General features: G+C 45.4%; 1 protein-coding gene across 1 annotated transcript in view; it reads left to right on the top strand.

Moving 5' to 3' along the window:
• Window positions 1-27286, top strand: part of AKAP6 (A-kinase anchoring protein 6) — a 476852-nt gene that overhangs the window by 195723 nt on the left and 253843 nt on the right. Inside the window, exon 6 of the mRNA XM_073577839.1 lies at window positions 26247-26369. Coding sequence (XP_073433940.1) covers window positions 26247-26369 — 123 coding nt within the window. The remainder of the gene's footprint in view (window positions 1-26246; window positions 26370-27286) is intronic.

Below are 27286 nucleotides of genomic sequence, written 5' to 3' on the forward strand. Positions count from 1 at the left end.
ACAGCAATCGGTGAAATTTAAAACATAACTTTTACTTTGTTCAATAAAAGATTTGAAAATGTGTGTCACCAAAAATTATTTAAAATTGTCGATCTGATAAAGGTGCCTAATCATACAACAAAAAATCAGGCCCTAAATCGACCCATATAAGGATGATTGTCACCTAAATACAATTAGACAACAAAACAAATAATTGGACACGCCCACTTAAATACAATATATATACCCGCCATGACCCAAAATGCACATACATAGTAAATACAGATATTAAAAGCCAATAATGTTGGCTATACATATGTATGAAGGAATGAGATCATATTAATGACAAGAAAAATTGGAACAATCTCACCAAAAGGTTGAAAGAAGGACAGGAGTCTTCAGGAATCATATAATAGCGAAATTCCCTGGAACAAGAGGTTGGGAAGACAATACCCTGTCAATCCCTATGGGGCTAGCAATAATCTATTCCCCAAAACTCCCGCCCTAACAAGGGCAGTCCACATCTAACCCTATATTGCACATGCCCTGCACTTTCCTTAAACGGGTGCCCAACGCGTTTCGTCCAAGCGAACTCCTCAGGAGACTAGCTTGTCATAAAGTGCCATAGTGCTAAAGCTGGAGAGATAGTTATAACCTTCTACTCTCTGTGCTTGCCCTCTCTCTGCTCTCTGTGCTCTGCGCTCTCTGCGGCAGCGCTCTGTGCTGGGGCGGCGGCGGCTCTCTGTGCTCTGCTCTTTGTTCTCTCTGCTCTGTGCGGCAGCGCTCTGTGCTGCGGTGGATGCGGCTCTCTATGCTGGTGTGGCGGCAGCGCTCTGTGCTGCATGTGGGGGCTCTGCCAGCATTTTGTCAAAGCCCGGAGGCCCCCACAGCTCCATTGCTGCGATGCGGTGGCCTCCGGGAAAATGTCCGCTGGGGGCGGCGCATGCTCATATTCAGATCTCGGGAAATGACAAAATGCCGGCGGAGCCCCTCACGCAGCACAGAGAGCTGCCGCCGCAGCATCACAGAGCGCTGTCGCCCCAGCACAGAGTGCCGCATAGAGCACCGCTGCCTCAGCATTTGTAAGTATATTCCGACTATAAGACTCACCCCCATTTTCCCAAAAAATTTTTGTGGAAAAAAGCGCGTCTTATTGTCCGAAAAATACGGTATATTAGAAAATACTGCAGTTTAGATTATAGCATTAAATTGAAGGGGATTTAGGAGGGAAATGATTTGGCTTTCGGACCGCCCTTTTAAGCATATGAAAATGAAGTAAAGGGATCCAAATTGTAAAGGACATAGGAGGTGGTCCTCAATGTTGGCTGAAGGGTAATATTTTTATGTACAGACTGTTTTTGGTGCATGACTGCCTCCTTCATATTTTTATTGCTCTTCAAAAGTTCAGACTGAAAAAGATCTTGTTCCGCCTTCACAAAATATAATGTCGACACCCCAGATTTATTGCTGGTAGTTTTACTGCCAAATAGCCCTGTGTTTCCGGATGACATTTTTAAAGATCGGAAATAGCAGAACAGCAATGAGCCGCAATACTATTATTTGATCTGCCTTACGTGAGGCACTTGCAAATTTTTCCATTATTTTCTGGATAAATTACATGAACAGGAACAATGCAAAAATTCATCCGTGATTTTGGTTCTCCTAATTAATAATAAATAAATGTTAATTATTTGGATTAGATTTTCTGCTACTTTCTGGAATAGATATATGACAGTGATACATTTCTCCTACACAGATTGCTTATGATCTGACTGCAATCCCTTGATAGGCGTCAGTTTCTGATCACTTACAGAAGCAAAGCTTGATTCTCATCCATTTCCTATTTGCCACAATGGCCCAGACAGCTGTTGCTTTGTTACATTAGTTAAACAATTATTTCAATGTTGTCACAAAGCTGCATTATTATTTTTTTTAAACAAATGCAGTAATGATTCCCAAAGAGGACCTGTCAGCTCTCCTGACATGTCTGTTTTAGAAAATAATTGTATTTTCCATGAAAAATACAAATCTGGAGCATTTCTGAGAACTCCACATTGTGCCATTTCCCTTGTAAATTGTGTAAAAATATATTATATTGACTTTTAGGATTGCTACTTCATATAGGTGGCACTAAAGTTTCTGAGCTCTTCCTCTCTGAAGAGGCTATTTGCATATTTATATTATATTATAGACTTTTTTTTTTTTAACCAAGAGGCAGCTATAAACTAATGATCATGTCTGAGTTTAGGTTTGTTGCCTGTTGAAAATGGAGCTGAAGAAGCACAGCCATTTCTAAAAAAATTTTTTATTAAATGTGTGTATATGCACATGTAATGTAGTGTGAGTGTACTAATATACTCACCTACTGCTGCTCTCTCCGGGGTCCAGCGCCGTTCTGCTTCACTACTTAGTATCGTGTATGCAATTGTGACTGTCCGGCTCCCTCTATGCGTGTCTTGACTTATGGATATGGGACAGATCCTCACTCCATCTCAAAACAACCATAACTACAGTAAACCTAGGCACTAGAATAAATACACAAAATACACTATTTTGGTTGTCAAATTGGCCATAGCTTTATTTAAATCACAAGATTAAAACAATCAGAGTAGGAGTCAGGTGAAGTGCTTATACATTGGGATTCACAAGTACTGTGATGTCCCAGCTGTCTGACACACAGAACCAGGACAGACAGCCATAAAGGGGTGGCACGCACTGGCTTGCCATTCAAGCAGAGCCAGTAAACTTTCAGGGTACCAATGACCCTATTATCCTCACTCCTGTGCTTAACCACTGTGCCTGCCCCTGATTGACGTTACCATTACAACATCCTTGAGGCTGGCCACTAAAGCCGAGCCTGTTCACCACCATGAGGTTTTACATCCTCTATTAGTTAAAATGAGTCCACCTTAACTTGCCTGCAACTTCCACCTGACTCCTAGACCGCAAAGCTGTGACAGGTTATAAATTCCAAGTCACAATTTATTTATTTTTTTACACCTTTTTATAAATCACTTTTGTAAACTTATAGACTAAAAGTCCCTGCAAAAGCATTAAGGGAAGTAACCTTGGCAAACCTCTGACTCACAGAGTCATCCTACAGTGCTCAGGAGAGGAAAAAAACCCCTGTGGAGGAAACCTCTAGGGAACCATGGCTCAAGGATTGCCTTTCCCTTGGGCTTAGAAGGTTAATGCCAATGTTAACTCTTTATAATCATGATAAAATTGGACCTGGTAAAAGATATACAATAACAAATTCAACACCAAAAATACAATAAAGCATTCTTCATTATACAAGTAATAATTAAAATGTTTTAGGACCGTGATTATAATCGGGCGGGAGGGCGGGTGATATCTTCTCCATTTCATCTGGTGAAAGAAAGAGGTAGAAAGACAAATTTACCTCCTCTATATAAACCCCCACCCCCTTCACAGAAAGAGACCAACCCCCACCATCCTCACTAAAAGAGACAGAGATACCTCACCTAAATAAGTCCCACCCTCCTTACAGTGGTACACCAGGCACAAACACATCCTTCAGTCTTAAAGAAACATCACTCTTGCTTAAAATCTACACCGCTATACACACAAAACTGCAGGAGTTAAAAGATCTGCCCATCCCAAAGTCATGCCCTCCTCCACCTATTGATCCAGTGGTTTCTTGACTTTTGGATATGGGACGGATCCTCACTCCATCTTAAAACAACCATAACTACAGTATTCTTAGGCACTAGAATAAATACACAAAACACACAATTTTAGTTGTCAAACTGGCCACAGCTTTATTTAAATCACAAGATTAAAACAACCACAGTAGGAATCAGGTGAAGTGCTTGTACATTGGGATTCACAAGTACTGTGATACCCCCAGCTGTCTGACATACAGCAGGACAGAGGATGTAGCAAATTGGTATAATATTTAAAATATAAAATATAACCTTTAATTGATTCCTTTAAAAACATATATTAAACACAAAGATACAAAACGAATATAACCATGTGCCAAAGTGCAATTGTGCAGTGCTCTATTAAAAACAAACCGTGTTGTACTTTCCAGGTATCATATGGCCCAGGACAATGCCGTATTATTATATGTCCAGGTGTCCCCTCATACCTAGAATCTAAGACCATATGACCCTTAAGTAATTGTAGTTATGTATAGACCAGGCCTTTATGTCGTAAATAATATTGTTACTTTTATAGACATATACATCCGGCCCATATACATTAGCTCAACATATATACAGCATCGGTTAAATGCATCAGGATATATAACACCTCATATAAGCATAGTGTAACCATTTCATAATACCACTATAGATACTGAGACCGCTGTACTTATCTTTAACGCTTCTGTAAAAAACAGATGACCGGGTAGGGTCCGTCTAGAAAGCCCAAAATCATGATCCGATCTCCGCGCTTGTCACCCAACGCGTTTCGTCATTGCCTGACTCATCAGGGGTATCTTATTCTGGCACATACAGCAGGACAGACAGTCATAAAAGGGGCGGCACGCACTGGCTTGCCATTGAAGCAGAGCCAGTAAACTTTCAGGGCACCAATGACCCTATTATCCTCACTCTTGTGGTTAACCACTGTGCCCGCCCCTGATTGACGTTACCATTACAACATCCTTGAGGCTGGCCAACAAAGCCGAGCCTGTTCACCACCATAAGATTTTTTACCTCCTCTATTAATTAAAAGGAGTCCACCTTAACTTGTCCGCAACTTCTACTTGACTCCTAAACCGCCACCAAGAGGCCATTTGACACCTTAAATGGACTCGACCACCATGAACCATGCCTAATAAAGCCATCAACCATTTCTACATGCTATGGAAAGACTGCATACAAGTAAAAAAAATTCCAGCGCTCCAACAGAATAATTTTACCAATGCAACTCTACCAAATTATGATCGATAATACTGTAACTTGTTAGGAACGGCGGAACGCACTAAATAAAAATAAATAATAAAGTGCGTTCGCCGCTCGGGGTCCAACGTGCAGTAGGTGTTATACCGCTGCTAGGTAATGACAGACAAGCAATATGGTGGTATAATGCGCACGGGTTAAACTTAATGTGCACGGGTTAAACTTCACCCGAAGTGCGCAAAGCGGGCTCTGTTCACACACAGAGACGCCGCAACATAAATATACGAAAACGCAGAATGTGAGGCTCTGGATTCCTGCAGAGCAGACGTACAAACCAGACGCCTAACATTACCCCCCTCCTAGGGCCCCCTCCCCTCTGAGCCTTCCAATCCACCACCTTGTGCCCATCAGAGGCATAGGTCTCAGACTCGTCCGAAGGCAAGTCTGATGTCCCGGTAGATGACACGGAAAACCGGGACACGTGGAAGGTATCAGAGGCGGCAAGATCGCCAGAAAATTTATCGGGCAACGGGAGGTGGGAAACTGTCGGCGCAGTGGAGGACGTGGAGATACATGAAACCGCCTCTGCGATCGCCTGTACAGCAGCCTCCGAAGACTTCGCCGCTGAGATAACACTCTCAAGAGTAGCCAACCGGCCCTCTAGCTGGCGAATGCACTGAAGGAGTTGCTGCTGATCTGCCATTACTAGCCAGACCCTGACGCTAGTATAATGTTAGGAACGGCGGAACGCACTAAATAAAAATAATAAAGTGCGTTCGACGCTCGGGGTCCACTGTGCAGTAGGTGTTACACCGCTGCTAGGTAATGACAGATGAGCAAAATAATGCGCACAGGTTAAACCACCCGAAATGCGCAAAGCGGGTTCTGTTCACACACACAGACACTGCAACATAAACATACGAAAACGCTGAGCATGTTAGTGTCACAGACCACAGGGAAATGCACACACGGTATCTGGTCACAGGAGCAGGACCCAAGGCAGAGAAGCTGCGTCCGTCTAGACCTACCGTGTGTGCGGCGTTGCTACTGCGGATACCAAGGAGGGCTGCAACTGCAGCGCGGCGTAGGGCACGGCCGCTAGTCGACAAAGCTAGGAGGCAGGCGCAATGTCGGACGCTAGAGTAGAGGTGCGGTGTGCACAGTGGCCTAAGGCTTGCCACTGACTGGCGCTGACTGCTGCACTAATTCCCTATCCACATGCGTAATATCAGAGGGAAGGGGTTTCAATTGAGTCAGTCACCAGAGTCATACATCTGTCACCAGTCACACATTTAGCTTGCAAAGTCTTTACTAGCGCATGGCTGAACGGTCATGCGCGCTTTTTATAGCCGTGCGGGACCTTACAGATTTCCGACATGGACCAATGAGATCTGGAGCGGGACCTGGGCACATGACTCACGATCTCCAATGGGAGATCGCCTCGTGAGCATGCCCAGTAGGAGCACAGAGGAAATTAGTCTCTGGAGCGGTCTGCTGCAAAGTAATCTTCTCTGCAGTAGATAGACAGCAGGAGACTGCAGAATGTGAGGCTCTGGATTCCTGCAGAGCAGACGCAGAAATCAGACGCCTAACAGTAATTAAAGCAAAATAACAGTCTGTAAGCATCCTGCAATGAGGATCCCATCGTGGGGAATGTTAAAAGTATACCATAATAAAGGTGATAAGCTGAATACCGGTATAATGACATCTTTTATGCCCCAAAAACTGTTATGCTGCATGTATCGTAGCCAACTCTAATAATTCACCAATTCACAGTTTTTGGTTCTAGAAACCACCATTACATACAGTAGCTATAACATAAAATAAGAACTCGGTTGGTATACACCGATCTTGTAAAATATTAGGGGGACAATATACAGAATATACAGCAATCGGTGAAATTTAAAACATAACTTTTACTTTGTTCAATAAAAGATTTGAAAATGTGTGTCACCAAAAATTATTTAAAATTGTCGATCTGATAAAGGTACCTAATCATACAACAAAAAATCAGGCCCTAAATCTACCCATATAAGGATGATTGTCACCTAAATACAATTAGACAACAAAACAAATAATTGGACACGCCCACTTAAATACATTATATATACCCGCCATGACCCAAAATGCACATACATAGTACATAGTATAGCACCTCCTCCCTCCCCACTCATCTCAGCTGAAGACTTTGCCTCATTTTTCAAGCAGAAAATTGATAACATCAGGGACAGTTTTGGTCAACAACCCCCAGAGCCCTTCCTCCTGACTTCCCAGCCCTCCACCTTCAAAACCAACTTCTCCACCATTACAGAAGATCGACTCTCCACTCTACTCTCAAGATCACATCTCACCACCTGTGCACTCGACCCAATCCCATCCCACTTCATACCAAACCTCACCACAGTCTTCATCCCAACTCTAACCCATCTCTTCAACCTATCACTAACAACTGGTGTTTTCCCCTCAAGCTTTAAACATGCCTCCATCACACCTATCCTCAAAAAGCCCTCTCTTGACCCATCCTCTGTATCTAGCTATCGCCCTATATCACTTCTCCCCTATGCCTCCAAGCTACTGGAACAACACGTCTACCTTGAACTGTCCTCCCATCTCTCTTCTTGCTCCCTCTTCGACCGCTTACAATCTGGCTTCCGGTCACACCACTCCACTGAAACTGCCCTTACTAAGGTCACCAATGACCTCTTAACCGCCAAGAGCAAGCGACACTACTCTGTCCTCCTCCTCCTGGACCTGTCGGCTGCCTTTGACACAGTGGACCATTCCCTATTATTACAGACCCTCTCATCCCTCGGCATCACAGACTTGGCCCTATCCTGGATCTCATCATACCTAACAGACCGGACATTCAGCGTCTCCCACTCACACACCACCTCCTCACCTCGCCCCCTATCTGTCGGAGTCCCACAAGGTTCAGTCCTTGGGCCCCTGCTGTTCTCTATTTACACCTTTGGCCTGGGACAGCTCATTGAATCTCATGGCTTTCAGTATCATCTTTACGCTGATGACACACAGATCTACATCTCTGGACCAGATATCACCTCCCTACTAAACAGAATCCCTCAATGTCTGTCCACTATTTCATCCTTCTTCTCCGCTAGATTTCTGAAACTCAACATGGACAAAACAGAATTCATCATCTTTCCCCCATCTCACGTGACCCCCCCTACGAACCTATCAATTACAGTAAATGACTGCCCACTCTCCCCAGTCCCACAAGCTCGCTGCCTCGGAGTAATCCTTGACGCTGATCTCTCCTTCAAACCACATATCCAAGCCCTTTCCACTTCCTGCCGACTTCAACTCAAAAATATTTCACGAATCCGTTCATTCCTCACCCAAGAATCTGCAAAAACCCTAGTCCATGCCCTCATCATCTCTCGCCTTGACTACTGCAACCTCATGCTCTGTGGCCTCCCCTCAAACACTCTCGCACCCCTCCAATCTATTCTAAACTGCTGCCCGACTAATCCACCTGTCCCCCCGCTATTCCCCAGCTTCTCCCCTCTGTCAATCCCTTCACTGGCTCCCAATTGCCCAGAGACTCCATTACAAAACCCTAACCATGACATACAAAGCCATCCACAATCTGTCTCCTCCATACATCTGTGACCTCGTCTCCCGGTACTTTCCCGCACGCAACCTCCGATCCTCACAAGATCTCCTTCTCTACTCCCCTCTTATCTCCTCTTCCCACAATCGCATACAAGATTTCTCTCGTGCATCACCCCTACTCTGGAACTCTCTACCACAACATATCAGACTCTCACCTACCATCGAAACCTTCAAAAAGAGCCTGAAGACCCACCTCTTCCGACAAGCCTACAACCTGCAGTAACCACCGATCGACCAAACCGCTGCACGACCAGCTCTACCCTCACCTACTGTATTATCACCCATCCCTTGAAGATTGTGAGCCCTCGCGGGCAGGGTCCTCTCTCCTCCTGTACCAGTTATGACTTGTATTGTTTAAGATTATTGTACTTGTTTTTATGTATACTCCTCCTTACATGTAAAGCGCCATGGAATAAATGGCGCTATAACAATAAATAATAATAATAAATACAGATATTAAAAGCCCATAATGTTGGCTATACATATGTATGAAGGAATGAGATCATATTAATGACAAGAAAAATTGGAACAATCTCACCAAAAGGTTGAAAGAAGGACAGGAGTCTTCAGGAATCATATAATAGCGAAATTCCCTGGAACAAGAGGTTGGGAAGACAATACCATGTCAATCCCTATGGGGCTAGCAATAATCTATTCCCCAAAACTCCCGCCCTAACAAGGGCAGTCCACATCTAACCCTATATTGCACATGCCCTGCACTTTCCCTAAACGGGTGTCCCAACGCGTTTCGTCCAAGCGAACTCCTCAGGAGACTAGCTTGTCATAAAGTGCCATAGTGCTAAAGCTGGAGAGATAGTTATAACCTTCTACTCTCTATGCTGTCCGCAGAGAGTGAAGGAAAAGAGGGCATATTTATAAGATACACTTCCTGTATAATCATCAAGATGGTTAACAAATGTCACCATAATCATCTCAGGTGTGGTTCCTAATTATAATAAAAAAGGCACGCTCCCAATATCATACCTGTTCGCTGCCAATTTCAAAGTTGCGCACCTTTAATCTGACGATTGGTGGGGCATATCATGGCGGGTGTACGCCGCTCACCATAGTGCACGTCATTTCTGGTGTCGCGCGCCCACAGCAACCCGAGTTCATGCTATGAAATGCTGAGCCGCGCGTCCTAACCGCCGACACTTCCGGGGCATAAGGTGCACGTACACCACAGTGCATGTCATTTCCTGTGTCGCGCGCCCACAGCAACCCGAATTCAAGCTATGGGATGCTGAGCTGCGTGTCCCCCCCCGCTGACACTTCCGGGTCATGAAGCGCACGCCAGCAGGTGCGTCCTGCTCCCTGGAACGCACGTGTCATTTCCTGTGCAACCACATATCTGCCCGTGGGGCGTATGAATAAAAGTGTCTCCCTTCCGGTATGGCAAACAATCAACAGCCAAACATGTTCCGTACTCAGACACCACTAGCGTCATCTTTGCACATACTTTGAAAAATACCCATAATTTGAGATACCAAAAATAGGTAGATAACCAATGTCATCATCATCAATTTAATATAGTCAAAGGGAATGTGACCTCAAAACGAACACCATGACAACAGGCAGATATATAATGATGATGATCTTTATTTTTATATAGCGATAACATATTCCGCAGCGCTTAACAGTTTGAACACATTATCATCACTGTCCCCGATGGGGCTCACAATTTAAATTCCCTATCAGTATGTCTTTAGAATGTGGGAGGAAACCGGAGTACCCGGAGGAAACCCACGCAAACACGAGGAGAACATACAAACTCCTTGCAGATGTTGTCCTTGGTGGGATTCGAACCCAGGACCCGCTAACCACTGAGCCACCGTGCCGCCCAAAGATGGGAGAAATAAAGGAACCACCAAATGGTGACAGTATTCATATATATGCAAATCCTATTAGCAGGTGACAAAGGGATTAGGCAATATGATAATAGTTAGTAGGTAATACAGATAGCAGACAGTGTAAAAGGAGGAATTCAAATAAAACAGCTATAATTTACCTGATCATTAAGGCCCTTTGGTACAACCGTATCCAAATAGAAAATCCATTTGGCTTTTTGTTGAAACAGCAACTGATCCCAGTTGCCTCCCTTTTTTGGTTTGAATATATGTCAAATTGTTTCCTGCTTTATGGACAATATACAGAAACAGGATGGGTATATCAGGCAGGACAGCGTGCCACATAACAGGCCTAACAGCTGCCATAACTACAGAAAGAAAGAACTAAGCTGGAAGTCAGGTCCAGATTATATGTACAGCAAGGAAAAACCTGTATACACAATATCTTTATACACAGCATGATCTGTATATAGCAGAGTGAGAAGTGATAACATGTACCTCAGGTATGTATCCATGATAAGTATACAGCACATTTGGATGGAGCCTTTACACAGATACCACATATATAGTGAAAGCAACCTGGTCGCACTGAATCTGTACACACAAGATGATCAGCATATAGCAAAGATGAGGTCACATACAGGTCACAAGACTCCAAAAATGGGAAGGGGAGAGAAAATAATCAGAACAGCAAGGCCAGTATCCTCATAAAACACACACCATCCCCCAACTCTTCCCCTCTTACCCTTATCTCCAGCACATGTGCCCACAGAGGTAATGACAAACAATGTATGTGTCCATGCTCGGTCCTCTCATACATATACCATACCCCAACTGCTCTCCTCTCACCAATGTCCAGTAAATCCAATTCCACCATGTTTAATGGCAGACCCTGTAAACCTGTAGCAGCCACTCTAGGTTGCCACATGAATCTCTGAGGTAATACTAATCCCATATATGATGTAGGAGCTGATACTACACTAATACATGATGCTTGAGATGAATGTGTAAGCGGGTAAGATATAATGTCTGTTATGCCTCCCTTCCCTCCGATTGTCTTATGTTTACAGATGTGTTTTATGATATTTTCCTACGGTACTGCTACATGTATAACTATGAATTACTGCTCAATGCTTATGGTATTGCCACTTGAATGTGTTACCATTATATAGAAAACTGTGATATATTGCCTTGTATTCCTGTATTATAGTATTGCATATAGATTATCTGTTCTTTGTATATATACAGTCAGGGAAAGTTAGTGTATCCTTCTTGGGACATTAGAGGAGGGCACTCTTAGTATATAGTTTTCCTATAGACCGGGTAGTTGTAATTATGTTGTGGGTCACTAGATGGTGGTATACTAGTGGGGCCTGATAGGAGGTTCTTAGAAGGTTAATTGTAGGAGGGGCTGCTGATAGCTAAGGTTAGTGATGAAGAGTGGTTTAGTCAGACGGGCGAGGGCGCCCAAGTGTCCAGATGGGCTATAGGCCCGGACAGCTCGGCAGTCCCGTAATGTTAAGTCGTTATAGCCCACGTTACCCAAGGCCACTGCATGTGTTAGTAGTGGGTCAGAACAGGAAAAGGAAGATGTGGCATCTTACCACCTGAGCCAATGCTTTTAGGGCAGAAGTTGGCTGGACTAAGGAGATGAATGGAGTTGGAGCTTCAACGAGATCGGTAAAAACGGGTCGATTGCTTCACCGGGGGTCACAAAACGTAGTGATTGATGAATTCATGTCTGGGGCAAAACAGGCTGAAGGAAATGTCATTAAAGTGAGGTCAGACCTGAAGAAACTGGGAAGCAGTCTAGTATGGTCAGGTCCGGGTGTGTAATGCACATAAGTGACAACAAGCAAGGGAAAGATCAGGAAGCAAGCCAATGTTATAATGTACCAACTGTGGATTTAACGTGTGAAATCCTAAGTAAAGAGAGTGTTAAAGTTGTCTTGGACAGTGTCTCTATTGATGGGGGTCCCCTAGAAGAGGGACCGCTATGGCCTGGGAAGTGCCCGGGTGAAGCTGAATCTGGAGATGCAGGTATGCCGAGAAGAGTAGTATTGTTTCTTGTAGGGGAAGGACTGGACACAGCTGCCACCGGAATACAGGTCACAACTACAGTCCTGTCCCTCCCTTACAAATGTGCTCCTACAAGACCAATATTTTCACTGGTACCCATAGCCTGCTGGGATAAGTGACGGAGTCAACGACTTTGTGCTTCATCTCAGCTCTTAACAGTATGGGTGTCTTGAGAACACCGATTCTGTTAACAACATAGCAGACAAGACAGCCCACAACCAGACAGGCCCTTCTGGCATTTGTGCACTCAGCTATAGCTTTTTGACACTATTCCAAAAAACCTTCAGGGGTTAAATATTGCACACAGCCTAGAGAGTATCCCACATAAAGTCAATTAAAACATAACCTTTAATGAACCATTAAAAGGACATAACACACAAAAACATTACAGAAAAGTGCTCATGTGAACCAGTGCTCAATAAAAAATCCCCTACACTCCCTGTCGTGCCCCAGCGTTACTTCTGTCCTAACAAGGACAGGCTCCAAGTGGATCCTGTAGTGGACACCTCCATTGATAAGGGGAAAAATAGACAGAAGCTCCCACCCGAATAAGTCTCTGTGGTCACAGCATGCAGCCCCAATGCGCGTTTCGTGTGGGCTTTCTCAGGGGGCTGCATGGTGTGACCAGTTACAGAGACTTATTCGGGTGAGACTTCTTCTAGTATCAGACCATTTTGCTAGGCTTCTTTTAGGTTGACTTTTATAATGGCACTATGTTGAGTATGTATAACCAGAGTGGCACATATATGCAATCGCATTATATTTCTGATGCTGGTGAAATATTGTAGTAACAGCGATGTTATAGGCCTATCTATATGTTCTCGGTTTTCCCGGTCTATAATTTGTGTAACTGTGTTGGACTCTTTGTCCTCTGTCCTTCACACTTTGTTAGTGTTTTATTAATTTTTTATGATGTATTATAATATTCATGAATATATTCAATAAATTTAGTATATTTTATATACAGTATTTGATACTCCTGAGTTTTTCTTTTTGTTTGCAAATATTATTGGAGTATACCTTCTGATTGTTTTTAGTACGTATTTTAACTCCTTTTTCTGGAATTTGTTTATCTAAGGTCTACACAGTAGCAGTGTCGCATGATTTGGGTGTCCGTTAGGTACAGAGAAGATAAATACCAGCCATATTGGCAATAAAGTTCCCAAGATGGGAAAGGAGACACAGAACCACGGGTTGAGTAAAGGACTCGTGTTAGATGTGTGGCACCCCTGAGGCTCAGTCGCCACAGAGGTACTGCACTTTCTCCTAAGGTGTGGTGCCCCACCATCCAGGTAAGTTGGAGGCTCCTGACCACGCTCCAAGACGCTCACCCCACACAATAGAGTAGTTCAGCAAAACCACATTGCGGTTCTTTGCTTAGAGAGAGGCAGAGCACCTTAGGTGGTTCCCCGCTTCAAACACTAGACGTGCTGGGAGGTGGGTGGAGTTGAGAATACATAAAAGAGCGGGATGGTTTAGGATTACAGGTCAATCGGTCAGTCAGTCAGAAGGAGAGTAGGAGAGAAGAAGCCACTCGTGAGGAGTGGGGATCCCTGGAAGAGGGATGGAGGAAGGAGTGCTGCAGCTGCCTCAGTGACCTGAGCCAGCTGGCACGGGAAAGGAAAGAAGGAGAAAGACATTGAACTGAAGCCTGAGCTTCCATAGGAGATAAAGACAAGTACGGAACATAGGAGTAAAAGGGAACACAGAGGATGTGGGTTAGAGGAAGAACCCTGCCTAGAAGTTCTAAGCGCAAGGCCGGGGCCCGGTCCCCGAGGTTGTATGGACACTAATGGTTCTGTGGTAGACACCGGTGGAGTAGCGGGCTGTAAATGCACTACTCCCATCTAAGACTTGAGGGCACAACAGCAACACGGATAGAGAGCCGGGACTTAGAAGTAGAGAGTCCCCGAAGCAGGCTACAGCTGTCTGCCGTGAAAGTAGAGTTCTTGGGAACATCTGTCAGGAGGAACTCCAGTGTAACACAGTACTAGGAGATCTTCACACTTAAAGGCGCTATAGAGGAGACGTTCAGGAAAGGCACATAAGATGGCGGAGTGTGGAAGGGAGCATTCCATCTTGCCTGGAGGTTGACTGAGTCCCTAACCCGGAGGACACGGCACAGAAGCGGGCACTACAGACTGTGAGTAAAGCTTTGGAACTACATGCCCTGGTGTCCTCCATTCCTTCCTGCGTCCGTCCGCCTGGCACTGCTACATCCCCTGCGCCAAACACTACACCATCTAAGTGTCTCCACATCTACACTAGCCTGGGACAACAGCCCTGCCTGTGGAGGGCTATACCATCCTTGCTGCACCACACCATCTGTCCTGGAGGATCTGTCTGCAGCGTCGGCTAAACACCTCCCTTGCCGAACACCACAGGTGGCATCACGAACTATTCATTCAAACCATTACATTCCCCCATTACTTGGGCGCCCAGGGCCATGGACCGGGTCCCCGCTGCTGTGACACATCCCGCTGATATCGGCCCGGTACCGAGTACCCCACAGCCCTGGGAGGGCGACCCAATGGAATGTGGTACAGAGCTGTGGTGGTGGTGAGATAGAGGACAAGCGAGTAAAGAACAAGGGATTGAAACTGTGTGTGGAAAGTGCACTGTATTGTACAGGAATTGTTCATCAAGTTGTGTGCCCGCCATCTACTGTATATAATCCCCTCCCAAGTTGTCATTCAGTAAAAAGTTTATTTTTGACGTGGTCTCTCTCATTAAACTATAAAATATGTGATCCTCGCCATCCAAAGTTATTGGCATCATGCGGCCTGCAAGAGCATAGTGCCCTCATAGCACAAGTCCACACACCCATCCAGGGCCCCTACTTTCATGTAACGTGTCGGAGCATAAGAGACGAGTACCTCACCCATGGCTACCAACCTGCACCACGTTACATATTTACTGCACTTGCATAATGTTGTTACACTGATTGTGCCTAAAGGATTGTCTAGGCACATGATATTGATTACCTTATTCATCAAAATCAGATCAATGGGGATATCCCAGCGTGAGTGATTGGCTGTTTTCAGCAGTAGCCAGATGTAAGCAGACAGTGAACGGAGCCGGAACAACACAGCTCCATTCACTGTGTAGTATCCATTGCTGAGAACTGCACCTTCACTTCTATTCATGTTCATAGGAGCTGAGCACAGTGAATGAAGCTGTGCTGTTTGGCTCCTTTCACTAATAATAATTTTATTCCTATAGCGCTGACATATTCCGCAGCACTTTACATTTTAGAGGGGACTTGTACAGACAATAAAAGACATTACAGAATAACAATAATCACATAAATCAGAAACAGGAGGATTGAGGGCCCTGCTCACAAGCTTACAATCTATGAGGAAATAGGGGAGACACGAAAGGTGCAGCGACTGGCACAGGGTAGAGGCATCGGTGTAGCGGTTGGTGAGGAATATGATCCTGACTGCTGCATTCGGGACGGTTTGGAGAGGGGAGAGTTTAGTAAGAAGGAGACCGATTACTAGATAGTTGCAATAGTCCAGATGAGAATGAACAAGGGCAACAGTAAGAGTTTTTGCAGCCAAAGGTAAGAAAAGGTCTAACTCTAGAGATGTTTTTGAAGTGTAAGTGACTTGAGCGAAGCAAGTGATTGGAAGTGGGGAGTTAAGGAAAGATTTAAATCAAGAATGATACCAAGATAGCGGGCTTTTTGCTAGGGAGTAATGATGGAACCACACAGAAATGGCAATATTGGGCACAGGTAGGTTAGTAGAGGGAGGAAACACAAGAAGTTCAGTTTTTGATGGATTCAGTTTTTGATAGAGTTAGATATACTGTTAGAGACAGAGGAAAGACAATCACTGGTATTTTCTAGTAATACACGGGTGATGTCAGGAGACGATGTGTATAATTAGGTGTTATCAGCAAGGAGATGGTGCTGAAAACCAAATCTACTGATTACTTGTCAAATAGGGAAAGTATACAAGAAGAAGAGTAGGGGGCTTGAGGATCCCCAACAGCAAGGGAAAAGGAGCCAGCAAAAAATACAGAAAGATAGGAACGGTGTCCTTGAGGCCAATAGAGTGGAGCATAGTGAGGAGGGGCTGGTGATCCACAGTGTCGAATGCTGCAGAGAGATCCAGGAGAATCAACATGGAGCAGTGACCATTCTATTTAGTTGTTAGTAGATCATTAAAGACTTTAGTAAGGGCAGTTTCAGTAGAGTGTTAAGAGCGGAAACCGAATTGTAAAGGGTCAAGAAGGGAGTTATCTGAGAGCGGAAAAGACGATAGTGGACCAAGCGTTCTAGGAGTTTACAGATGAATGGAAGATTAGGCACCAGTCTGTTGTAGTTAGCAGCACAATTTTGAGAGAGTGATAGTTTTTTAAGTAATTGATGTATGCTGGCGTGTTTAAATGAGGAGGGAAAGATACCAGATGAGAGAGAGATTGAATATTTTAGTTAGGTGAGTGATGACAGACGGGGAAATGGACTGGAGGTAATGTGAGGGAACAGGGTCCCAATTTTCAGGGCCTGTACTCTTGGATTGAAGAGTGAATGAAAAGTGTCAAAGTAATGCTTCTGCAGTGCAGTATAGCGCAACCTCCACCAGGGGATGCTGGTGAGGGAAGAGAGGTTGCACACACAATGTAGCACCACAGAGCAGCAGCACAGGCACCACCTGGTGGCGAAGGAGTAGTCAGACGAGCTGAGTCAGAAACAGTGAGGGAAAACAGGACCAGAGGAACAAGCAATACACATAGTCAAATACAAGCCAGAAGTCAGAGCCAGACGGGAGCAGAGATAACAGAGACGTGAGACAGTCAAACAGGTCAGGAGACAAGCCGTGTCACATACCAAGAGGTCCAAGCACAGGAACCGAACACTAAGATGAGCGGGGTGGCAGGAGAGGGAAGTCACGGGAACAGAGAAAAGGGGCAGAGAACAAAACACGATATCAAGGGGTCAGATCCTCTAGCCTGGGAGCATGAACTATCACTGATGTTGGTCTGCAGGCCACAGCAGACTGAAATAGCCACACAGGAAACAAAACGAGGCAGAGAAGGTTAACCCCCGCACGACCAGACCGGGGAGAGAATAACAAGAAACAAACTCCGGCCTGGATCATGACAGTCAATGAGGCATTTAGGATAGCTGGATAGTGAGATAAAGATGGTGTTGAAATTTGGAGATGTGAAGGGCAGAGTTGCATGTTTTAAGCATAAACATATAATGCATGAAATCTTCTGCCAGCCTGGATTTTCTCAGATGTTTGGCCTACCTGGAGAAAACGTGTTTGAAGTAGATCGCTCGCTAGAGCCGTGGGGTACTCGGTACCGGGCTCGTTCTTAAGGGGATGTGTCACGGTAGCGGTGACCCGGTCCATGGCCCTGAGCGTCCAATTAAAGGGATAGTGAAAAAGTGGTAATAAAGTTTGTAAAGTTTATAATAAAGTGTTCTTGACCCCACTTGTGGTATTCAGTCAGGGGACCAATGCTGCTATGCAGATCCTCTGGGATGGTGACAGGGCAGCAGAGATGGTTGAGCTCTCCACAGGTAGAGCTGTATCCCAGGGCAGTTTGTATGTAGATGTTAAAGTTGAGGTTCATGAATGTGGTGCACGGATGCCCGTTTGGTGCCATGTCCTCCAGGTCAGGGGTCCAGCAAACTCCCAGGTAGATCAGGATACACCTTTCCAGGACTGCCTTCTGTATATGCCTCTCCTGGCTGTCTGTGCTGGCTTTCTGCCCTTCCTGCCCAACACCTCACAGTCAGTGTCCGGAGCCAGCAGCCGCGGACCCTGTCGGGTAACGTCCACTCTGCATTCCATTGCTCCTATATGGCTGCTTTTTTTGGCGAAGATAACTGTGGCTGGAGCACCTAGAGGTGCCCCTGCCTCTGGCTTGCTAGCTGAGTCTGGTGATTCTCCACTAGTCTTGGGGGCCGGAACCCTACTGCGACGTGGTCCCTCCACCTGACGGCAGTCAGTGTGGATATGGACCCCATCTGTGGACTGCACTCTACCCGTGTCCCAAGGACCCATTCTGCCCTCCAGGGCTTCCGTCTGTAAGTTTTTCTCCCTGCAGCTCCTTCTGACAGCGAGCTGCTTCACAACACATCTCTCCACTTTCCTTCCGCTCTCTGAACTGTTCTTTCCTGCTCTGTAAGCTCCTCCTCTCTCTTCCTAGCTTCTCCACCTACTCCCCCAACACCCTTTACTACCCAGCCTGAGATGAGACCATCCTCCGGTAGGGTACATCCAGGGTGGCCTGCGGCTATAGTCTTTGTTGGGTGCAGGTGTTAGTGTCCTGGGTGGTGCTCCCTCCTTACCTGAGAGTGGGGTACCACACCTCTGGGTGAGGTGCAGTACCTCTGTGGCGACTGGTCCCTCAGGGATGCCACAGCACCATGTGCCAGGGTTGTCGCCATCTATGCTGAATTGTTCTATGTCTAGGAGGTGCAGCTTCATCCAGGGCTCTCTGCAATGTATCATTATAATGTTTCAGTGCAGAATCAGGACATGAAAGGGAAGAGATTGGGGCCAATGATGACTGCAAATTCTTCATAAGTTTCTGCGTGTTATATTTCTATAAGTGTGGAAAGTGGGGGTGTCCTGAGTGCGGTGACAGTTGTTGACAGAGAATGAAAGAAGATTGTGGTCAGAGAGCAGGCGAGGGGATTTAGTAAGATCATGCACTGAGCAGAACTGGAGAAAATCAGGTCCAGCGCATTCCTGTCTTCATGGTACAAAAATTTAAGCAGTTCTTTGTTTGATGGCTTGTAACTATCCATCTTCCTCTTGATTACATTCCAGAGGTTTTCAATTGGGTTCAGGTCTGCGGATTGGGCTGGCCATGACAGGGATTTGATGTGGTTGTCCTTCATCCACACATTGATTGACCTAGCTGTGTGGCATGGCGCATTGTCCTGCTGGAAAAACCAGTCCTCAGAGTTTGGAAACATTGCCTGAGCAGAGGGAATCAACTGTTTTTCCAGATTAATACTGTATGTGGCTTGATTCATACGTCCATCTCAAAGATTAACCTGCCCATTTCCAGTTTTGCTGAAGCATCCCCAGATCATCACCGATTCTCCACCAAATTTCACAGTGGGGCAAGACACTGTGGCTTGTACGCCTCTCCAGGTCTCTAACCATTAGATGACCAGGTGTTGAGCAAAGCTGAAAATTAGACTCATCAGAGAAGATTACCTTACTCCATTCTTCTATGATCCAATCCTTATGGTCTTTGGCAAACTTCAGCCTGGATCTCCTTTGCTTCTCATTGATGAAAGGCTTTTTTGTAGCTTTACATGACTTGAGCCCTGCCTCTAGGAGCCTGTTAAAAACTTGTTGCCGTGCACTTCACCCCAGCTGTCATTTGCCATTCCTTTTGTAGGTCACTTGATGTCATCCTGCGGTTGCTGAGTGACATTCGAATAAGATGATGGTCATCTCAGTCAGTGGAGAGTCTGCCGGTCTGTAGCTTCATTGTCCACAATGTCTGCTGCTTGTCCCAGTTGCAATGGACTGCCGTCTTACAAATTTTAAGGATGGAGGCAACATGACGCTCACTGTATCCCCCTGCTAGTAAAGCCATAATTGAGCCCTTCTTTTCCTCATTCAAGACTTTTCTTTTCAACTCCATTGGCATGATTAAAAGTTATTTTTTCATTCATATTACTTTTGAGATATAACTAGCACTTGTTTTGCCATTCAGCTTGTCCTATTGCAAGAGGATTGTGAATGTGGTGCCCCCAGGAGTAAGGTCGCCACAGTGGCTTTGCCTTCCTCCAGGGAGGGTAATGCCAGGCTTGGAGGCAATGATGGGTCTCTCTCGCAGTCAATCTATGCATGCAGCACAGTTCCACTCCAGGCCAGCAGGGGGAACTCTGAACCGGGATTAAGGGGAGGAGTGCTCTCTGAGGGCCAAGAGGAGGGAGTAGTGAGTTAGTCTGTGGAGGTTGAAGTGTGCAGACGTGTGGAAGGAGCGCTGGGATAGAGCTGAGAGGAAGAGCTCATCTCCAGTAAGAGCGCATGAACTGGAGCCTGGTCTCCACGGCTGTATGGACACTGATGCTCTGCAGTAGACACCAGAGGAGTAGAAGGCTGTAAATGCTATACTCCCATCTAAGACTTGAGGGCACAACAGCAACACGGATAGTGATCCGGGACTCAGGAGTGAGGAGTCCCTGGAACAGGCTACAGTTGTCTGTCGTGCAAGTAGAGTTCTTGGGAACATCTGACAGGAGGAACTTCAGTGTAACTTAGTACTGGAGATCCCTCAAGTAAGTGCTAGGAAAGATACTGCACAGCCCATCTGCTGAGAGAGAATCCCTGAGTTGCTTCCAGGCTAGCCTGCTTCGGTACCATCTGTAATCAGGACCCTGGACTGCATTTACCAAGTAAAGGTACAGAAATTGCATCCCGCTGTGTCTTGTCTGCTTCCTACCTTTCTGGCACCGCTACATCCCCGTGCCAATGACATCTACACTGCCCTGGGTCTACAGGTTCACCTGTGGGGAGCTTGTACATCTTTGCTGCACCATACCATCAGTCCCAGTGGATCTGCATGCAGCTTCGGCTTAACATCTCACTTGCCGAACACCACAGGTGGTGTCACAAACTATTCCATTAACTACATTCCACCATTCAATCTCCCCTAATACTTGGGCGCCCAGGGCCACGGACCGGGTCACCGCTGCTGTGACACATCCCGCTGACACCGGCCTGGTACCGAGTACCCCACAGCCCTGGGAGGGCGACCCATGAACACACAAGATTTGGTTCAGGTGATCACCTAATCATAAGCACATTAAGTAGAATGAGGTGTACTCTGGTTGGAATTCAACTGACACTGGAATGGAATGGCTGTCAGACATGTAGAGAAGCTGATTTTTATAAAACTGTACAGTGGTCTCTTAACTTTTGCCAGAGCTGTATGTGTATATACGTGTATATTATGTGTATATATATATATATATATATATATATATATATACACACACACTGTGGGAGCAATAAGTATTTGATCCCTTACTGGTTTTGAAAGTTTGCCCACTGACAAAGACATGAATAGTCTATAATTTTAAAGGGAACCTGTCAGCTGTTTTGGCCGATATAAGATGTGGCCACCGCTTTTCAGGGCTTATCTATAGCATTCTATAATGCTGTAGATAAGCCCCCGATCCGATCTGAAAGATAAGAAAAATAAGTTTTATTATACTCACACGGGGGGCAGTCCAGTCCGATGGGTGTTGCAGGTCCTGGTCCGGCCACTCACATCTTCTTGCGATGCCGCCCTCTTGCTTGCGTCATGGCTCCCCGACATTGCTCTCCTGCGCAAGCGTACTTATCTGCCCTGCTGAGGGCAGAGCAAAGTACTGCAGTGCGCAGGCGCCGGGAAAGGTCAGAGAGGCCCAGTGCCTGTGCTGGGCAAGGCCAAAAGAATTTTCTAAGACTGTCAGGGACAAGATCATAGACCTGCACAAAGCTGGAATGGGCTACAAAACCATACGTAAGATGCTGGGTGAGAAGGAGACAACTGTTGGCGCAATAGTAAGAAAATGGAAGAAATACAAAATGAATGTCAATCGACATCAATCTGTGGCACCATGCAAAATCTCACCTCTTGGGGTGTCCTTGGTCATGAGGAAGGTGAGAGATCAGCCTAAAACTACACAGGGAGAACTTGTTAATGATCTCAAGGCAGCTGGGACCACAGTCACCAAGAAAACCATTGGTAACACATTACACCGTAAAGGTTTAAAATCCTGCAGTACCTGCAAGGTCCCCCTGCTCAAGAAGGCACAGGTGCAGGCCCATCTGAAGTTTGACAATGAACACCTGGATGATTCTGTGAGTGATTGGGAGAAGGTGCTGTGGTCAGATGAGACAAAAATTGAGGTCTTTGGCAATAACTCAACTCGCCGTGTTCGGAGGAAGAGAAATGCTGCCTATGACCCAAAGAACACTGTCCCCACTGTCAAGCATGGAGGTGGAAACATTATGTTTTGGGGTTGTTTCTCTGCTAAGGGCACAGGACTGCTTCACCACATAAATGGGACAATGGATGGAGCCATGAACCGTAAAATCCTGAGTGACAACCTCCTTCCCTCCGCCAGGACATTAAAAATGGGTCGTAGCTGTGTCTTCCAGCAAGACAGTGACCCAAAACATACAACCAAGGCAACAAAGGAGTGGCTCTAAAAGAAGCACGTTAAGGCCAGTCTCCAGACCTTAATCCTTTGAAAACGTATGGAGGGAGCTGAAGTGCCGAGTTTCCAAGTGACAGCCTCAAAATATTAATAATTTAGAGATAATCTGCAAAGAGGAGTGGACCAAAATTCGTCCTGACATGTGCGCAAACCTCATCATCAACTACAAAAAACGTCTGACTGTTGTGCTTGCCAACAAGAGTTTTGTCACTAAGTATTGAGTCTTGTTTGCCAGAGAGATCAAATACTTATTTCTCACTGCAAAATGCAAATACATTTATATAATTTATACAATGTGATTTTCTAGATTTTATTTTTGATGTTCTACCTCTCAATGTTAAAAGTAACCTACCCTTAAAATTATAGACTGTGTGTGTCAGTGGGCAAACTTACAAAATCAGTAAGGGATCAAATATTTATTTCCCCCACTGTGTGTATATATATATATATATATATATATATATATATATATATTGTAAAGCAGCGGAATCCACGTTGTGCAGTGATGAGGCAGTGGCCCAAGCAAGTTAAAAAACAAAGCATGTTTATTGTCCAACAAAACTCACACAGTGCACAGCACGCTGTATCCTCCGGATCGCAGTCGGGAAACAAAAGACAGTCCCGTGACCAGTTGCCGTGAGCGACCTTGCTGCCGTGTATGCAAGGGGTGCCTCACAAAGGGAATGCTCTGCAGAACAACTGCTCTGTCTGCTTGCAAGACCAAACTGACACACCCAAACTCTTGCTGCAGGGGTTTTTATTTCCTTCACTCCAATCTGTGGCCATAGGCCACTTATAAGATCCGGGCTGGAGGAAATGAAACAGTCCCCACTACCTTCCTGCAGTCCGTTTCAAAAATAAAAGCCCATACTGGGTTTTCCTGAACAAGCTCCTTGGACAAAATAACTTTACCAGGTTTAAACTTACTTTTTTTCTGCCTTGTGACTCACAGGCAACTAGCTGTGAGCACAAGGCACTCCAGCGGATCTAATACGCTTCTTAGGGCATCCTGGGGGACACATAGCGACCCTCACATATGACCCTGGTCACTGCTTCACAATATATATATATACATATATCTTAATATATACTTACCTTGTAATGTCTTCACATCCTCGACTCTGCCCTGTCCTTCAAACCACACATCCAATCTCTTGCCACCTCCTGTCGCCTCCAACTCAAAAATATTTCCAGAATCCATCCCTTCCTCAGTCCCCAATCTACTAAAACTCTTGTACATGCCCTCATCATCTCCCCTGTGGCCTCCCTGCTAACTATCTTGCACCACTCCAGTCTGTCTTCAATTCTGCTGCCCCACTAATCCACCTCTCTCCTTGCTACTCCCCTGTCTCCCCCCTCTGCAAATCCCTCCATTGGCTCCCAATTCCCAAACGAATCCAGTTCAAACTACTAACACTGACCTACAAAGCCATCCACAAATTTTCCCTTCCTTATATCTCTGAACTAATCTCCCAATATCTTCCCTCACGTAATCTTCGATCCTCCAAGACCTCCTACTCTCCTCCACACTTATTCGTTCCTCACACAACCGCCTCCAAGATTTCTCCCGAATATCCCCTATCCTCTGGAATGCCATGCCTCAACACGTCCGATTATCCACCACCCTCGGATCCTTCAAACGGAACCTGAAAACCCATCTTTTCAGGAAAGCTTACAGCCTGCAATGACCATTCTGCCACCTCACCACCGCCTGAGCTGCCGCCTCATCACCACCAGAGCTGCTGCACCCCCGACCTTCTGTCTCTTCCCCACTATCCCGTAGAATGTAAGTCCGCAAGGACAGGGTCCCCTCCCCTCTGTACCAGTCTGTCATTGTAAATTTGTTTACTGTTAACGATATCTATAACTTTGTATGTAACCCTCCTTCTCATGTACAGCACCATGGAATTAATGGCGCTATATAAATAAATAATAATAAAAAAAAAAAAATCCTGTTCCGTCCAGATGTGTCCGGATCCCAGATTTTCAAGTGACAGAAGTTCACCGACCACCATATTTGTACACCCAAGTGATGGGTGTCTCAATATGGAAACTGCTGGTGGTACCAGACCATTTGTGTGGTACCACCTGTGGAACACCATTGCACCACACACAAACACACACACACTGTATATGCCGTACGCAACACACACACACTGTATATGCCGTACGCACCACACACACTGTGTATATGCCGTACGCACCACACACACACACACACCCACTGTATACGCTGTACGCACCACACGCACACACATACACACACACACTGTATACGCCATAAGCAGCATCTTGCGTGTGGTACCACCACCGGAACACCTTCGCAACCACACTGCCGCCGGGATCAGCCGAATGATTCACTGATCACCGCCATCTTTGCACAGGAGGAGCGCATGCGCAGTTTTAATGTGACCGCCGCTGTCTGTCTCCACAAAGATGGCGGCGGTCTGGGGTACACAGGTCAAAGAAGAGATGACATGAGAGGGGAAGACAGCAGATGGGGGAGAGAGAAAGCGCACAAGGGTGAGAGAGACAGAGCACAGGGGGGAGACAACTCAAACGGGACAGCACATGTGGGGAGAACACAGCACAGGAAGGAGAGAGACAGCAGACAAGAGGGATAGCACATGGGGTAGACAGGTCAAAGAAGAGAGCATAGACGGGAGAAGTCAGCACATGGGGAAATAGAGAATGGATAGGTGGGTGAGCACATGGGGGGGGATTCTCAACACTGCAAAGCCTGCCCCCATCGTGATATTACCGCCCTCCTGAGGCAATAGCATTGGGTCTCCATCTAGTATATATATGTGTGTGTGTGTGTATATATATATATATATATATATATATATATATATATACTGTGTATATATACAGTATATATGTGTGTGTCATTGACATCTATATTATATATATATACAGTATATATATATATATATATGTATTCTATGTTTATATATCTATTCTTTTCTAACCTGTCAGTGTGCATGCTGCGATTTCACTCGTACGTATAATACGGCCGAGAAAAAAAAACGGTGATGGAAGCTGCCCCATAGATTAACAGCGGTCCGAGTGCTATGCAATGTTTTATCCCATAGCACTCGTCTGTTTTCCTCGCTAGTGTGACTCCGGCCTAAAATTAAGTCTTCATACACAGTTGGGTCTCTCTACTGATAGTACTCCCTTTGAGCTGCATCTAAGCATCTTGTTTCGCCAACCAGTAGTCTGCACTGCATTAATGAGGGGAAAACCCCCAGAAACTTTGCTGTCTACGGATGGGTCTCTGGTGTGTCTGGTATTAGTTACTTTGCAGTTTTTGTTCCTCATGGAGCATTGCTTCGAAAATAAGTCTCCATAAATACTAGCGCACAATTGATAAAATATATCACTAAATGCATTGTACCTGTTTGAATGCTTTAGGTTTCAGGTCATTATTTTGTTTTAGCTTCTGAATTTTTGGGTGTAGATATTTTGCTCTAGCTAAAATATGAAGAAGCTGGTGAAATAAGTTACACTGGAACAGATAAAAAGTTTAGATTTTTACATGCTTGTCACCAACACAGAACAGCAGAGGGCACTATTGTTGTGTGTGTGATTTATTTCTCATTCTCTATTACCAATTTGTCTGTTTATTTTAATTCTCAGGGCTTTGTAGCGAAGCTTGATAAATTTATTCGTTGGTTGCAAGATGCTATGGAAGCCACTGAGAACTGGACCCCTCCTCAGCCTGAAACAGAAGCCCTACAGCTTTATCTCCATACACACCTGGTAAGGACAGAAATGAAAACAATCAAAACAATTTTGCCCAAATCCTTATTTTGTGCTTTACTTTTAATTTACCTCTATGTCAGCTTATTGGGTGAATTAAGATGTTCATACACATTAGATGAGCAGCTTAATCTGAGACCTGCTGACATTCTTATGTGTGTGGAGGTATCTGTAATCAAACTCTATGGCAGATGTTGGAGGTTAAAAAATATTTGGTGAAGTAACTGGCATCATAGAACATAGGCAAATTCAGAGAAGGGTGCATGGCTATGTATTGAGACATGGGATATGTGTTAGGCTTTATTGAAGCAACTTAGTGTTCTCATCCCCCACGATACCCCTTTCTTGGCCCCTATAGAGTATAAGATCATTTTAGTCCCACACACACAGTATGATGTCATCACAGTTCCCCCTCACACATTATGAGGCCTCTGTAGAGACCCCCTACACACAGTAAGATGACCCCCAGTGACGTGATTCCTACAATCTGATGCCCCCATCGACCACCACATACATTATGAGGACCTCACAGAGAACAATAGCACAGTATGATGTCCTCCACAGTCACCTCCCACACCGTGTAAAGCCCTCACAGTCCTCCCACAAACTACGATGCCCCCACAACTGCCATACAGTAGAATGCCCCTTACAGTATGATGCACTCGGTCACCCTCCCCCCACAGTATGATGCACCTACAATCCCTACACGCAGTATTTTCCCTCTACAACTCAACACACAGTATGATGCCCCAGTCACCCCTACAGTATTATGTCACAACTGCTCCCCTCCAGTGTGAGGCCCCTACAGATTATCCCTCCCCACAGGAGGATCCCTTTACAGCTACTCATATTGTATAATGGCCACCACAGACCATCACACAGTATAATCAACCTACAGCTCAACCCCACAGTTTAAT

The sequence above is a fragment of the Dendrobates tinctorius genome, unplaced genomic scaffold (genome assembly GCF_039654945.1).
Source record: "Dendrobates tinctorius isolate UK_male_01 unplaced genomic scaffold, ASM3965494v1 ptg000057l, whole genome shotgun sequence".
NCBI classification, from domain to species: Eukaryota; Metazoa; Chordata; class Amphibia; order Anura; family Dendrobatidae; genus Dendrobates; species Dendrobates tinctorius.